General features: G+C 39.1%; 1 protein-coding gene across 7 annotated transcripts in view; it reads right to left on the reverse strand.

Annotated features, from left to right (window-relative positions):
- Window positions 1-17,867, reverse strand: part of ATP8B4 (ATPase phospholipid transporting 8B4 (putative)) — a 283,705-nt gene that overhangs the window by 2,435 nt on the left and 263,403 nt on the right. For all 7 annotated transcript variants that reach the window (XM_088839599.1, XM_088839597.1, XM_055437072.2 and 4 more), the window contains 3 exons: window positions 14,424-14,669; window positions 9,658-9,796; window positions 6,243-6,373 (listed from right to left, as the gene is read on the reverse strand). In XM_088839599.1, the coding sequence (XP_088695725.1) occupies window positions 6,243-6,373; window positions 9,658-9,796; window positions 14,424-14,669 (516 nt within the window). The remainder of the gene's footprint in view (window positions 1-6,242; window positions 6,374-9,657; window positions 9,797-14,423; window positions 14,670-17,867) is intronic.

Genomic DNA, 17,867 nt, shown 5'->3' on the forward strand with positions numbered 1-17,867 from the left:
CAGGAACATATTTTGCACAGAATGATTTTCTAACTTGCACCACCCAAACTCAGTCAGTATAACAATTTACAGTCCCATTTCCCCCCAATAAGCCTTTCCTTTCTCTTTTAGAGGTTCTCTGACTCCAAAAAGTCAGTGGTGACTGGACTAAGAAAATTTAGAAAATGAGGGTCATAAATTTCAAACTCTTGTGACAGGTCCAAGTACCATGAGATCTGTCATGGTTTTGATTTCTTGTGGGTTTTCTGGTGACCTTATGAAGAGCTCAACATTGTTTGAGTGGGTTTGTAGCATCTCATTTCCCTGTAATGCGGAGGAGAGAAAAGATCCGAGCTTTGATGCTTAGCACCGTGTTCTCTAGATGAGCTGACTGATCGCTTAGATTCTGACTTTCATGTCAGGAGAAAGTCATCAAGCAGAAAAGCATGGTGTGCATAAACATAGGAAGGAATGAGCATCATCTTCCTTCAGCTCATCCATCATCGTCTGGATTTACATCAGAATGAGCTCACAGGGCCAAAGGGAAAGGGCAAACATTAGAGGGGAATGAGTGAGTCATCTCAGAAGGAATCTCGTGGCACTTTGGCCCCAGACCAGGGAGGATTTCATGATAAGGGAATTTCTACCTCAGTTCTTCTCAGCATTCATCAGCCTGGTCACTCGTCTCATAAGAATTTCCCCCTTCTCATGACATGGCTACAAATGTGTGTCCCCTCTTTCTCCTTTTCTCTTCCTCTCTGGGTCCAGATCTAACGACACTGTGTTGCTTATACTCCTCTTTCCATGAAATACCGAAATATGTTCGGTTAATCCCTTGGCTTAGGTATTTCTAGAATCTATTCTTTCTGTTTTTCTTCTAACTGTACTTTTCAACCCAGCTATTATGAACATCACCTCCCCCTTGTGTTTATATATATATATATATATATATATATATATATATATATTTTATACTTTACCTGTGGTTTTATTTTTTTTTATTGGAGGCGAATTACTTTACATTAATATATTGGTTGGTTTTGCCATACATTGACATGAATCTGCCCCGGGTGTACATATGTTCCCCTTCTTGAACTCCCCTCCCACCTCCCTCTTCCCCATATCCTCCCTCCAGGTCATCCCCGTGCACCAGCCCCAAGCATCCTGTATCGTGCATCGAACCTGGACTGGTGATTCATTTCACATATGATAATATACATGCTTCATTGCCATTCTCCCAAATCATCCCACCTTCACCCTCTCCCACAGAGTCCCAAAGACTGTTCTATACACCTATGTCTCTTTTGCTGTCTCGTATACAGGGTTAAGGTCACCATCTTTCTAAATTCCATATATATGTGTTAGTATACTATATTGATGTTTTTCTTTCTGGCTTACTTCACTCTACATAATAGGCTCCAATTTCATCCACCTCATTAGAACTGACTCAAATGCATTCTTTTTGATGGCTGAAAAATACTCCATTGTGTATATGTACCAAAGCTTTTTTATCCATTCATCTGCAGATGGACATCTAGGTTGCATCCATGTGCTTGCTATTATAAACAGTGCTGCAATAAACATTGGAGTACATGTGTCTCTTTCAATTCTGGTTTCCTCGGTGTGTACACCCAGGAGTGCGATTGCTGGATCATATAGAAGTTCTATTTCCAGTTTTTTGGGGGAATCTCCACACTGTTCTCCATAGTGGCTGTACTAGTTTGCATTCCCACCAACAGTGTAAGAAGGTTCCCTTCTCTCCACACCCTGTCCAGCATTTATTGCATGTAGACTTTTGGATAGCAGCCATTCTGACTGGTGTGAAATGGTATCTCATTGTGGTTTTGATTTGCATTTCTCTGATTATGAGGGATGTTAGCATTTTTTCATGTGTTTGTTAGCCATCTTTATGTCTTCTTTGGAGAAATGTCTGTTTAGTTCTTTGGCCCATTTTTTGATTGGGTCACTTATTTTTCTAGAATTGAGCTGCAGGAGCTGCTTGTATATTTTGGAGATTAATTCTTTGTCAGTTGCTTCATTTGCTATTATTTTCTCCCATTCTGAAGACTGTCTTTTCACCTTGCTTATAGTTTCCTTTGCTGTGCAGAAGCTTTTGATTTTAATTAGGTCCCATTTGTTTATTTTTGCTTTTATTTCCAATACTCTAGGAGGTGGATCTTGGAGGATCCTGCTGTGATTTATGTCGGAGAGTGTTTTGCCTACGTTCTCCTCTAGGAGTTTTATAGTTTCTGGTCTTACATTTAGCTCTCTAATCCATTTTGAGTTTATTTTGGTGTATGGTGTTAGGAAGTGTTCTAGTTTCATTCTTTTACAAGTGGCTGACCAGCTTTCCCAGCACCACTTGTTAAAGAGACTGTCTTTTCTCCATTTTATATTCTTGCCTACTTTGTCAAAGATAAGGTGTCCATAGGTGCGTGGATTTATCTCTGGGCTTTCTATTTTGTTCCATTGATCTATATTTCTGTCTTTATGCCAGTACCATACTGTCTTGATGACTGTGGCTTTGTAGTAGAGCCTGAAGTCCGGCAGGTTAATTCCCCCAGTTCCATTCTTCTTCCTCAAGATTGCTTTGGCTATTCGAGGTTTTTTGTATTTCCATACAAATTGTGAGATTATTTGTTCTAGTTCTGTGAAAATTATCGTTGGTAGCTTGATAGGGATTGCATTGAATGTATAAATTACTTTGGGTAGTATACTCATTTTCACTATATTTATTCTTCCAATCCACGAACACGGTATATTTCTCCATCTATTAGTGTCCTCTTTGATTCCTTTCGACAGTGTTTTATAGTTTTCTATAATAATCTGTTACTATTAATATATTTCTATAGATATTTAGAGCCTCTTCACCTCATCCCTTATTTGTCTCTCTTTTCCTACCCTTTACTTTCCCAAGTCAGTAAATTTCCATCAACCTTCCCTTTGCCTTGGGAGCAAATGTCCAAAATGCTGCCAGGGGTTACATGGTAGCTCTATGTTTAGTTTCTTAAGGAACTTCCATACTCTTCTCCATAGTGGCTGCACCAATTTACATTCCCGAGGGTTCCCTTTTCTCCACACCCTCTCCAGCATTTATTGTCCGTAGACTTTTTGACAATGACCCCACTGACTGGAGTGAGATGATACTTCATTGTACTTTTGATTTGCATTTCCCTAATACTGAGCGATGTTGAGCATATTTTCATGTGCCTTTTGGCCATTTGTATGCCTTCTTTGGAGAAATGTTTATTTAGGTCTTCTGCCCATTTTTTGATTGGGTGTGTGTGTGTGTGTGTGTGTGTTTTATTTTATATTGAGTCCCATGAGCTATTTGTATATTTTGGAGACTAATCCCTTATCAGTAGCATCAATTGCAATTTTTTTCTCCCATTCTGTGGGTTGTCTCATTTTGTTTATGGTTTCCTTTGCTGTGCCAAAATTAGATCCCATTTATTTTTGTTTTATTTCCATTACTCCAGGAGACAAACCAAAAAAAACAGATACATTACTGCAATTTATGTCAAAGGCAAATCAATTCTGCCTATGTTTTCCTCTAAGAATTGTATGATATCTGGTCTTACATTTAGGTCTTTAATCCATTTTATTTTTGTGTATGGTGTTAAAGAATGTTCTTTTTTTTTTTTTTCTTTAATGTAGCTGTCCAGTTTTCCCAGCACCATTTATTGAAGAGATTGTCTTTCTTCCATTGTACATTCTTGCCTCCTTTGCCACAAATTGACCATAGGTACATGAGTTTACTTCTGGGCTTTCTATCCTGTTCAGTTGAGCTCTATTTTTGTTTTTGTGCCCATATCATTCTGTTGCTTTATAATGTAGTCTGAAGTCAGGAAGCTCAATTCCTCCAACTCTGTTTTTCTTTCTGAAGACTGTGTTGGCTATTCAAGGTTGGTTGTGTCTTCATAAACATTTTAAGATTTTTTTTGTTCTAGTTCTGTGAAAAATACCACTGGCAATTTGATAAAGATTGTATTGAATCTGTAATTGCCTTGAGTAGTATAGTCATTTTGATAAGATTCTTACAGTCCAAGGACATGGTATCTATTTCCATCTGTACTTGTCATCTTCAGTTTCTTTCATCAGCATCTTATAGTTTTCAGAGTACAGTTCTTTTGCCTTATTAGGTAGGCTGATTCCTAGGTATTTTGTTCTTTTCGATGCAATAGTAAATGGATTGTTTCTTTAATTTCTCTTTAATAAAGAGAAATTGTTGTTAGTGTATAGAAATGCAACAGATTTCTGGGTATGAATTTTGTATCTTGCAACTTTACCAAATTCAGTGATGAGCTTTACTACTTCTCTGGTAGCATCCTTAGGATTTTCTGTGTATGGTATCATGTCATTCACAAGCAGTGACAGTTTTGCTTCTTCTATGGGTCGCAGAGAGTTGGGCACGACTGAGCGACTGAACTGAACTGAACTGATGCGGTTGTTGGAATGTAAATTGGTAGAGCCACTATGGAGAATGTATGGATATTCCTTAAGAAACTAAAAATAGAGCTACTATATGATCTTGCAATTCCACTCCTGGGCCTATATCTAGAGAAAAGCATATTTGAAATGTTCACACACCCCAATGTTCATTGTAGTGCTATTTATAGTAGCTAAGACATGGAAGCAACCTAGATATCCATCAACAAATGAATGGATAGAGAAGATATGGTATATTTATACAGTGAAATATTAGTCTTTAAAAAGAATGAAATAATGCCATTTGCAGCAACATGGATGGAATCTAGAGATTATCATACTAAGTGAAGTTAGAGAAAGACAAGTATGATATCACTATATGAAGAATCTTAAAAAATGAACTTATTTACAAACAGAAACAGACTCACAGAATATTTAACAATAGCTTTAAGTTCATTCTCTAATTACGTTGACATTTAAAATAGAACACTCTTCTTAAATTCCTTTTGAGGTTATTCATTGGTAATTTATAAAACTAAAAAGATTTTGTGTACTGATATTTTGTATTGTAAATTTGTATATTTGATAACTAGCTGAAGTGATGCTTTAAATTTATATGTGTGCTAAATTGCTTCAGTCATGTCCAACTCTTTGCAACCCCATGATTGCAACCTGCCAGGCTCTTGCCTGGATTTTCCCAGGCAGGAATACTGAAGTGGGCTGCCATTTCCTTCTCCAGAGGATCTTCCCCACCCAGGGATTGAACCTGAGTCACTTATGTCTCCTGCACTGGCATTGACAGGCAGGTTCTTTACTACTGCTGCTGCTGCTGCTGCTAAGTCACTTCGGTCGTGTCCGACTCTTGTGTGACCCCATAGACGGAAGCCCACCAGGCTCCCCCGTCCCTGGGATTCTCCAAGCAAGAACACTGGAGTGGGTTGCCATTTCCTTCTCCAATGTGTGAAAGTGAAAAGTGAAAGTGAAGTCGCTCAGTCGTGTCCGACCCTTAGCGACCCCATGGACTGCAGCCTACCAGGCTCCTCCATCCATGGGATTTTCTAGGCAAGAGCTAGCACCACAGATATAACTATGTATTTATACTTGTCAAAATTACTGTTATTAGAGTGCTTTTTTAAATTAATAATCTATTCTATTCCTTGCTTTAACTGTGATGATGTAGATTTGTGGTGTAGAGGAATATGTTAGTGGTACAAAATATTTTAAATGTGATGTTGACTTCCTATTACTGTTATTTGGTGCATGAATCATATATCAATGTTTAAATTGTTTATTGGATTGGATTGTTAAGTGGGCAGTTTGCTTTGATTGTGGATGCTGTAGGTTCTTCAGAAAGGTAAGTCTGTGGTTGAGGTTTGGGTTAAGTTAGGGGTTGGGCAGAAGAATGGAAGGGAAGGATAGACTGGGAGTTTGGAATGGACATGTATACACTGCTATATTTAAAATAGATAACCAACAAGGACTTGTGTAGCACAGGGAATGCGTCTCAATATTCTGTAATAACCTAAATGGGAAATGAATTTGAAATAGAATAGATGCATGTATATAACTGAATCACCTTGCTGTATACCTGAAGCTACACTTTATGACTCCTCACCCACACTTAGTGTAGATAGTTACCTCCACTGGCGCTCCCCGTGCTAGTACATTCAGATGTGGGCAGTTCCAGCTACTGCAATGTGATGCTGTGCACCTACCCTTAGGTGCTTGCTGATGAGAACTTCATTAGCTCTTCCCTGGACTTCATGTCAGGCAGAGGACATGATTCCAAGAGCAAAGAATTAACCCCTCAAGTATCCATCAGTGCTGCAACATACCTGATCACTCAGAGTTGGGAATAAATGCACCTTCAAAAATCTGAATGCCACCACAGGCATAACTGAAGCCACTGTTGTTAAGAGAATAACAAGCCAGATGCACTTCTGGGTCAAGGAATGTCGTGCATTTCCTATTATTAAAGAAAAATAAACACTGTGGTTATAAATCGGACTGAATTATTGAATTGGTTGTTTGGCTTCCCTAGAGAGAAACACTGGGTATCTTCCCCCAGCATATAGTATGCTTAGTGGTGATAAGAAAAAGGCAAGAACAATGGTAAGATCACCCTTGGGAACTGCTTCATGGCTTGGTCACTAGGAGACTGATAGCCAGAGACATGCATTGTCCGATCCAGGTTCAGTCCACCTTCACTAAAGAACAGCATTCTCTCATCCAGTTTCAGGATGCCTCAACCACAAAGCAGTCATTAAAGTCACATTTACCTTTAAACAAAACTATATCATATCAAATGACACAGTAGATGTTCTAGATGCAGGTACAATCGCAAATGATGGTCTTCTCCACTGGCTATGTCATAAAAAGTAAGCTTTATCTATGACAGGATCAACCTTTTAAATCCAGGCAACAGCCTCAAGCGGACATGCTGATCTCTCTGATATTCTCACGGATGTGAAGTCCTCAAGGTCCCAAGGTGATCAGAGATGCTCCTGGGTTTGTGAAAAGAGCATTCTCCACACTGGGAAACCACTGGTGCAGTCATTCAATATACTAGTTCTAGAGAGTAGTGAAACTCCTTCCCAAGCCTGAAGCCAGTGTTCTTATTTTATACTCAGGCCTCGTATCCTGCGCTATTTGTCTAAACAAAGCAATAGGAGTCAGTGAGGCAGACAGACAAATTATACGGAAGATGTCAACTGTATTTATATTGCCAAAATGAGCCTTTGTTCCTTTTGTTGGTTTTCTAGGGAAATGATACCTCCAAGTATCCCTCCCAATCCTACAGCATTACCACTATTTGAATGGGCTTTAGGTGTGCAGGCTTGGCTACTCATTGGAATGTCTGCATTTCCTGACTTCGTAGGATAGACACTGCCTACCAAAGGCCACTTGATTCCAATTGCCTGGGCAGAAATGAACAACTCCATAAATTAAATGTCTCTTTGAGCTTTTGGAAGCTTAGTACCTGCAGCCATGGCTGGAAAAACTACCATCACTTTAAAACCACACTCCTGTTTGCTGCTGGCTACTAAGAAAAAAAAATTTCTTAAACCTCAGTGTTGATCCAACTTTTGAAAAGTCTCATTGGAACTCAGTAATTAATTCCTGGAATGACATGTGCTTAACTGGAGAGAGTGGTCACCACACACACTACTTTCTCCAGTTGAGGCATTCCAGTCTCCTTATGCATATGCGAATACTCTCTTAGGACTGGAAGTCTTCTGGTCAACACACTGAACTTTCAGATTTGCCACCAAAGAGAAGAGAAAAAAGGAAAAACTTAAATGTCTCTTTTTTTCCCCCAAATATGCTTATTCTTATCACAACCATCAGGTTTCTACATGGTTGGAACCTTTTGGTGGACAAAGGATTAACAGTTTATATTAAGTAAGAGTGGTACAATATTTCCAGGTACACAGAGCAAGACAAAATATTGAATATAATACTCTTAAATGTATATATGCATTTAAATGGAATTACAATCTCAATGGAATTAATGTAATGGAGTTAATCTCAATTACAATTACAATCTTGGAAATGTATAACCCGATAGTTGCTCTTATTTTGCTTTCTCTATGAATTAGTCTTCTTATAATTGTTTTTCTAGACTCATGAGTCTAGATATGGATGCATATCTCGACCTTACCTAATCGAATTCAAGAGGGTTATCACTGTGCATCTCTTTTCCACATTTCCAGGATGAACTCAGAAACAACTCTGTTACCAGCTTATTTCACACACACTAGAGATTTTAAAACTTCTTTAAAAAGTCTGTTAATAACCCCACTGTGTAAAGCTCAGTGGCCTTTGCTGGGAATCATTTTGAAATATGGGGGGCAATGACAGTATACTCCAAAGGTAGACCAGATGTATACTTTTGGTGGAATCATAGAATATCAGGGGCTCAAGGGATTTTAGGAGGCCTTTTTCTACCCACCTGCAATGTCCCCAACCAGTAATCAAGTCACATTTGCTTTAATCATCATTATCATGGTTAACATTTATTGATAAAGTACTATGTACCAAGCTGCATGCTAAGCATTTTATATGCATTATCTCATTTAACCCTCACAAATTCCCTATAAAAGTAGGAACTATTAATATCCCCAAGTTTAGAATTGAAGACATTAAAGTATGAAAAGAAAAAGAAACTTGCCTAAGGTCACACATCTTATAAGTGGCAGAAAACACTGGCTGTCTGGCAACAGAGCCTACACTTTGTGCCACTTACAGCCTACTGTCCAGCAATTTTTAAAAGACTAAATTATACATTGGGCTTCCCAGGTGGCACTAGTAGTAAAGAAAGTGTTAGCTGCTCAGTCTGTCCAGCTCTGTAACCCGCCAGGCTCCTCTGTCCATGGAATTCTCTAGGCAAGAAGAGTGGGTAGCCATTCCCTTCTTCAGGGGATCTTCCCAATCAAGGGATTGACCAGGTCTCCTGCACTGCAGGCAGGTTCTTTACCATCTGAGCCACTACCCACCTGCCAATGAAGGAGACATAAGAGATGTGGGTTTGATCCCTGGGTCAGGAATGTCCCCTGGAGGAGGGCATGGCAACCCATTCCAGTATTCTTGCCTGGAGAATCCCATGGACAGAGGAGCCTGGTGGGCTAGAGTCCATAGGGTTGCAAAGAGTCAGACATGACTGAAGCAACTTAGTGATGTCACTCAGTCGTGTCTGACTCTTTGTGACCCCATGGACTGTAGCCCACCAGGCTTATCTGTCCATGAGATTTTCCAGGCAAGAGTAGTGGAGTGGGTTGCCATTTCCTTCTCCAGAGGATCTTCCCGACCCAGGGATCAAACCTGGGTCTCCTGTATCACAGGCAGACACTTTACCCTCTGAGCCACCAGGGAAACCCACTTAACACACGCACAAATTATACACTTCTTTTCTAAATGAAAATAAGTTCCACAGGTGAACTTTGACATAAATGCTGGTTATAATGTGGCATAAAAGGGAGAGCCTGGCATTTCTTTCTCTTCCCTCTATCATATACCTGAACTGCATGGTTTTCAGGCAGCTCTGATATATATGTGCTATGCCTTTTATTTGAAAAGGGACAGTCTACTGCATCTGCACTGTTAGGAAATTGTAAGCCTCCAGCTGTCTGGTTCAGTCAGTTCCTAGAGACAGAATTACTGGTCATTCCTAGTCCCACCAAAATGAAGATACATTACAAAGACAAATGACATCTTGACACTAGGCCCCAGCAAATAATATGACTCACTTACCAACAAATGGAAACTGGTTTGGGAAGATGCCAAAGATGCCATTACTGTGCATTGTAAATAAAATGGAGAAATAAGTGGCTATGCTGCCCCAGATGAAGACATGGTTAATGACAGTCCAATAGCTGGTATCCAAGGCTATCTGTAAATAAAGTCAGATGCAAAGGGGAGATTGTTGAGGATGAAAAGAGCATCATTTTACTGAGTAATGTCTCCTCAGGACACTTCTGTGAAAAAACAATTGTACCTGTCCCCAGTTACCAGCTAACCACCGGCCCTACCACTTTCTGCACAACACAGGGGACTGATGTGACATTTCTGGTAGAAAACTGACCTTAGGACTTGTATCCGCCAGCCATTATATCTAACAATATTGAGTGAAAATCAGGAAATAAAATGAGAAAGCAGAGTGGCTTCTAATTTCAATGCTACTTTCCAAATTGCTCTCTAAATTTGTCTATTGGAAAAGTTTTTAATAGTGAGAAAGTGCAACATTTTAAGATCTGTACATAGATTTTCATTTGACCATTTTGACACAGGTATAGTCTGTTTTATATCAATACTCTAATTCATTTTGATTTCCATTTCTGTTAAATTATTCAAATAATAACAAAAATCCTTAATCCACTTTTGGCATCAGAAGTTGGGCTTCATGGTGGTCTGGGAGCATGTTCACAGCCCTTCTCCCATGCAATAACTTGTTATGGCAGCACAGCTGGAAAAGAGTGATCTGATATGGGGAAACTAAGGAAGCCACTAGTGAATATGAACACTTCAGTTCTCAGAGGAAAAAAAACGTAGGTTCTGTGAAACTGGGTCATTTATAGTGATGTGGATGAACATAGAGTCTGCCATACAGAGTGAAGTCAGTCAGAAAAACAAAAATACCATACATTAACTTATATACATGGAATCTAGAAAAATGGTACTGATGAACCTACTTGCAGGACAAGGACAGCAATGCAGACAGAATGGACACATGGATGCAGGGGGAGGAAAGCATGGGGTGAATTCAGAGTAGCATTGATGTAACACTACACCACAGGGAAAATAGACAGCTAGTGGGAACCTGCAGTATAGCACAGGGAGCTCAGTCAGCTCAGCTCTGTGATGGCCTTGAGGGGTGGGAGGGAGGCTCAACAGGGAGGGGGTAAATGTATACATATAACTGATTTACATTATTGTACAGCAGAAAGTAATACAACATTGTAAAGCAGTTTTACTACAGTCTTTCTAAATAATTTTTTTTAAGTAGGTTCTAGCATCCTTATTTGCATCTCAGAGGTTCCAAATGGTCCAAATGAAAGTTTCGATTTCTAGCAGAGTCTCAGAAAGATCACAGATTTCCTGCCTGCCCAAGGGGGCTCTACCTACACAGTAAATAGACTCTTCTGCATATAGGGACATACTCCCTTCCCACACGAAGTTTCTGTCCTTTAAAATGATGCCCCATAAAAAGAATGTTAGCAGCCTTGATGAAACTGCAGGGGTGCCAGAGGGACAGCCTTTTCTTTCCTCAAGAGGCCTGAGAACAGAGAGCCCTGCCTTCCATACCTCAGCAAAGAAAGACTTGCTGGTTTCCCTGCTCATTCTTCAAGACAGCTGACCAAAATCTCTAGCTCTGACTTTCACCATCTGTCAGTTCATCACCATTAAAAGACACCAATAGTTTTACCTGTGTAGGTATGCGTAGGCAAAGAAAAATCACAACCAATTTAAGAGGACTCGACTGAGAAAGAAAAAAAAAAAAAAGACAAACACTATAACAATAATTTTTGAAAGTAGTGAGAACTCTTAAGGAGAAGCAATTAGATCATAGAAAAATATTCTGGAAGAAAAAAGTGTTATTTCTGAATTTAAAAATTCAGTAGAGAAACCAAATAAGAATAGTTACTGATTAGAACTGAGTATTCTGTAAAAACAAATGGAGACATCTCATAATAGGACAAAAACTCTAAGAAATGGGAACCATGTGCAAAAACAATATGAGACATGGATGGTAAATCCATAGATGTCCAACCAATGGGCCCAACATTCAAATAATGGCATCCTAGAAAGAGAAAAAGTAGCAATCAAAGAAATGATGAACGCTGCTCTGTGATAGCAGCAAAGGTTTTCAGATTAGGAGGGTACTCTAAATTATAGGCAAATCAATGAATGAAGTTACATTCTGGTAACATTTGTGAAGTCTAAGGATAAAAAGCATAGCTTCTAGACAGAAAAGATACTATTTACAAAGGAAAGAGAATCAACCTAATATCAAGCTGTTACACAGAGATGTAGTGGAAAATCATTTACAGAATTCCTAAAACACTCTGATTCAAGAATCTTATGCCCATCCAATATATGATTTAACTGTGAAGATAAAGATTTGAACTCAAAAGTATAACATCAATGTACTCCTTCTGCAGAAATTATTCATGCTTAGAGAGGAAACCATGTTAATGCCACCCTCAAAATGAGCTTATTCACAAAATTCCTGAAATTTACTCTGTGTATTAAGACAGCAGTTTCTGATTGAAGCCATGATTTCATGATGGATGCTTTAGCTATGTCAGATACTTCCAATTCACTCCATTATTTCCTCCTCTGCTATAGAATTGAACACAGGGGACCTAGCCATGGAGGGTTCACAAAGCATCAATATGCTTTACGTAGTTGTGAAACAGACAAACAGAACTCCTCTGAGTGGAGAAATCTGGTTCTGATTTTGGATGCTATCTGACTCTGAATTTTGAACTCCCAAGATGTCAAGTGTTAGTTGGCTTTGGTATGAACTTAATGATACTCACTTAGATGGACCGAGGAATGGCAGAGATGTCATTTAAAAGCAGTATGTTTACATTTGACTCATTCAGTCTAATAAATATTGAGTCATGAAGAGAAAGTCTGGGGTTTAACGAGATCTTTTGTTGATATAAGTAGCTAAGATTTGTAAAAGAGATTATTTATAGGATAGAAAAAGGACAGACCAAAGACAATTCAAACTCTGTAAAAATTAAGCCCTGGATTGATACTTTCCCCCTTAAAACGTACACAAAGGCAAAGAACAGAGGTCACACTGCTTGTTGTATCCACGCAGAGGTACAGATTTTAATGGATTAGAAAGCTTTTGTGAACTCTAACTCAATATCTAATATTATTGTCCATCATTTTCATTAAAAAAGAAAAACAAACTCAAGATGTCCAATGATGATCAATGGATCATCAAAAATCATTCCTACCAGATGGGAATGTAAATTAGTGCAGCCATTATGCAAAGCAATGTGGAGGTTCCTCAAAAAACTAAAAGTAAAGTTGCCATGTGATTCAGCACTCCCACTCCTGAGCATGTATCTGTACAAAAGTATAATTCAAAAAGATACAGGTTCCTCAATGTTCATAGCAGCACTGTTTACGATAATCAAGACATGGAAGCAACCTGAGTGTTCACTGACAGATAAATGAATAAAGAAGATGTGGCATGCACACACACACATGCAGACAACACACTGGAAGACTACTCAGCCATAAAAAGAATGAAATAATGCCATTTGCAGCAAACATGGATGGACCTAGAGATCATCATACTAAGTGAAGTAAGTTAGAGAAAAACAAATACCGTATAATATCACTTATATGTGGAAAACAAATTTAATACAAATGAAGTAATTTATGAAACAGAAAGAGACTTACAGACATAGAGATCAGACTTGTGATTGCCAAGGTGGAGGGGGTTTCAGAGAGGGATAGATTAGGATTGGGGATTATCAGATGCAAACTACAATATACAGAATAGATAAACAATAAGGTCCTACTGTATAGCACAGGATCCTGTGATAAACCATAATGGAAAAGAATATGAAAAAGAGTATATATAAAATTGAATCACTTTGCTGTATAGTAGAAATTAGTACAATATTGTAATTCAATAAAATAAATTTTAAAAAATTATTCCTACCAGAAAAGCTTATATGAACTTGAGATTCAAATGTGCCACACACCTAATATTCAAACTCTTGAATACAGCAAATGTACTGCCAAATAAACATTACATCTCACTATAAAAAAAGATGCATGAAGCAGAGCACCCAAAGCTGGTGCTCTGGGACAACCTAGAGGGCTGGGATGGAGAGGGAGGTGGGATACAGTTCAGGATGGGAGGACACATGTATACCTATGACTGATTCATGTTGATATATGGCAAAAATCATCACTATGTTGTAAAGTAATTATCCTCTGAGTGAAATAAATTTAAAAAACCTAGAAGTTACTTTTACAGAAATCATGGGAAAGTTCCTATTATTATTAGAAACTTTTTCTCCCAAGAAGGAAACACAGGGAGGAAGTAGTATATCAGTTCTCTCTACATGCAGTGTTCAGTCCCAAGAAGTGCCTGTTTCATTGTGAGGTTTCTACTAATATGGAGGTTATAGACACAAAATGCTAATCTCCTACATCTGGGGATTTATGTTAAAATTTCCTGTTTCATCTCAGAATGTGTAGTTGAAAAGAAAACCCCAGTAATACAGGGGTCCCCAGCTTGCAGGATCTAATGCCTGATGATTTGTGGTTGTTGTAATAATACTAGAAATAAGTGCACAATAAATATAATGCATTTCTGAAACCATCCCCCCACCACCCTGGCCCGTGGAAAAATCGTCTTCCATGAAACCCGTCCCTGGTGCCAAAATGGTTGAGGACCCTACTAAGATTACTGTCAACAAATGAAGCAGAATTTTACAAGATGTTAAGCCATCCAGTTAAGATATTTTCACCAGTAGGGTTACCTGCACGCTGACCACAATGACCAAAGACGTGGCCATGGTCACTGCGAAAGACTGGTAGTCTGCAGTGTGCTGTCCATCTTCTCCAACCATGTTGTAAAAGGCCCCATAGGGGATGAAGAAAAGGGCTAATGAGGTATAGATTCCATGTGCCATACAGATGAAAAATTCATGCTTGTTAAAAAGTAGATTCAGCTGCCCAGGTCTGTAGAGCTGGGGATAATCCATGCTATTCTGGTCACTAACATCCTGTCAACAGAGAGTTACTTTAGTGGAGGAGGCTCGAGGAGAAGTTAGAGAAACTCTGCATTTCCTGTCTCCTGAAATAGTACGTGCATATCTAAGCATGGCCTTCCCAGGTGGTTCAGTGGTAAAGAATCCACCTGGCAGTGCAGGAAACGCAGGAGATGAGGGTTCAATCCCTAGGTCATGAAGGTCCCCTGGAGGAGAAAATGGCAACCCACTCCAGTATCCTTGCCTGGAAAACTCCATGGACAGAGGAGCCTGACAGGCTACAGCCCATAGGATCACAAAGAGTTGGACACGACTGGGCATGCATGCCCTATCTAAGCATGCCCTAGTATGCACTACTCATTACTTTGTTTTCATTCCCACAGTAACCCAAAGGATATTAAAATTATCCCTACTTTATATAGGATGAACTTGAGTCTCCAAGAGAAATTCATGAGAGGCCACACAGCTTTTATAACAGAACCAGAACCTGATTGCATGTGGATATTTGGCTTCAAATTGAAGTTGTTTTTTTTTTTTTCTATACTCTCCTGCAGCTGCACTCCCAGAATTCTAGTACTTCCAGTGCAGCCAGTGGGTCCTGGGGTTAACTGCCAAGGCAGTGACAGGGGATGCCAGCAGAGAGCCTGAGTCAGAAAAGGCCCACCTGAGTTCCCAACTTTGGGGGGAGGGTGAGCAGGAGGAAAGGAACAGGGAAAGAGGGAATAGAATGTGGATTCCAGGTAGAAGGGAGCTGAGCCTGCAGAAGTGAGAGTTCTACCCAGGGAGGACTCCATAGGCAGCTACTGGGTGCTCAGGTTAAAGAATTTAGACAGAATAAGAAGGCATCATGTTTGGGCCCAGCCAGGTCCTGGGAGAAGCTAAAGCTGTGCTTCTCAAACTTAATGCGCACACTAAGAACCTGGGGAACAGACTGTACTTCAGTATAGGTTTGGGGTGGGGCCTGAGACTGCCTTTCCAACAAGTTCCAAAGCAATGCTGGTGACCACACTGTGAGCACCACAGTCAAACACCACAACTGGCTTCAAAGCTAGACAATCCTGAGTTCAAACCCCAGCTCTGCTGCTTAACAGGTTTGTAGTCTTAGACCCGCCACTTAACCTGTCTGAGCCTCAGGTTCCTCATCTTCAGAAGTGCAAACAATACTATCTCCCTCACAGGATCACTGTCATGTTGAAATGGGTATGTATTCAGCAGAGTTCTTGCCACAGTTCATATGATTAAAAAAACAAGATGCTTCTATAAATAATAACAATAAAATGATAGTAATAGTAACAATAGTGTTACAGTCTCAGAGTCAAGCGGCCTGGTGCTAGGTTGAGATCTGTCACTTACTGATCGTATGACTTTAGGAGAATGATCTTAACTTCTGAGTTTTAGTTTCCTCCTTATAAAATATGCAGTGCCATAGATGGTCACGGAGGCCTCCCAGCATATCATCCCATGATCGGAAGATCATTTTAAGGGTCATAGTAGACAAAACAGAAAAGGATACGGGTAGACACTCAACTTGATGGCAATGAGGGGCCTTATTGTGTATACATTTGACCCTTGAACAACATGGGTTTCAAGTGAGTGGGTTCACCTACACACAGAATTTTTCAATAAATACGTACTACCTGATCCACTCTTGGTTGAAACCTCAGATGCAGAACCATGGATATGGAGGGGCAACTCTACAGTTACAGGAGAATTTTGGACTGTATGGGGGTATGGGCCAAGGTGAAGGGGACCCCTAACTTTTGTGTTGTTTCAAGGGTCAACTGGATATTTTTTATCTATATCTTTTAGCTCTTAGGTTATTTCCATATCTTATTTACTATCAATAATGTTGCAATGAATATAGGACTGTATATATCTTTTCAAATTAATGTTTTGGCTTTCTTTGGATAAATACACAGAAGTGGAATTGCTGGATCACTTGATAGCTCTATTTTTAATTTTTTGCAGGATTTCTATACTGTTTTCCATTCTGTTCAGATTTTCTGCTTAATCATAATTCAGTCTTGGTAGGATGTATGGTTCTAGAAATTTATTCTTTAATTTGACCAATCTGTTGCTGTATAACTGTTCATGTTAGTCTCTTATGATCCTTGTATTTTTGTGGTCAGTTGTAATCTCTTCTATTTCTGATTGTGAGTCATCTTTTCTTGGTGAGTCTACCTAAAGGTTTGTCAATTTTATCTTTTCAAGGAATCAGCTCTTAGTTTCATGAATCTTCTCTATCACTTTCTTAGTCTCTATTTCATTTATTTTTGTTCTAATTGTTGTTTTTCCCTCCCTTCTACCACCTTTGGGCTTTGTGCTTTTCCTAGTTTCTTGAGGTGTAAAGGCAGGTTGTTTGAGTCTTTTCATGTTTCTTGAGGTTGGCATTTATTACTATGAACTTCCCTCTTGGAACTGCTTTTACTCTATCCCACAGATTTTGATATCTTCTATTCCCATTTTAATTTGTCTCAAGGTATTTTTAAATTCCTTCTTCAATTTCTTCTTTAACCCGTTGCTGTTCAGGAGCATGCTGCTTAATCTGCACATATAAGTGAATTTTCCAGCTTTCTTCATGTAATTAATTTCTAGTTTTATACCACTGTGGTTAGAAAAGATACTTGATATGATTTCAATTTGTAAAATGTATTAAGACTTTTTGTAGCTTAACAAATGATCTGTCCTTCAAAATGTTTCATGTGCACTTCAGAAGAATTTGCATTCAATTGCTTTTGGAGGGAGTATTCTACATATATTAGAATCCGTCCGTTCCATCGCTCAGTAGTGTCCAACTCTATGCGACCCCGTGGACTGTAGCCTACCAGGCTTCTCCATCCATGGGATTCTCCAGGCAAGAATACTGGAGTGGGTTACCGTTTCCTTCTCCAGGGGATCTTCCCGACCCAGGGATCGAACCCGGGTCTCCCGCATTGGAGGCAGAAGCTTTAACCTCTGAGCCACCAGGGAAGCCCATATATATATATATATATATATATAGAATATACATATATTAGAATATATATAGATATCAAATATATATATTCTGTATATATTCCTTGTATTCTATATATTATTCTATATATACATGTAATAATGCATGTTATTTTATATACATATGTGTGTGTGTGTCTACACACACATTAGAAGTGTTCCCTGGCAACAGTCATAAAAACCAGGACACCAGACAGGAGTATGAGCTCCTTTCTGGGT

This window comes from Moschus berezovskii, chromosome 9, assembly GCF_049115385.1.
Source record: "Moschus berezovskii isolate FMDL1 chromosome 9, NW_MosBer_1.0, whole genome shotgun sequence".
Taxonomy (NCBI): Eukaryota; Metazoa; Chordata; class Mammalia; order Artiodactyla; family Moschidae; genus Moschus; species Moschus berezovskii.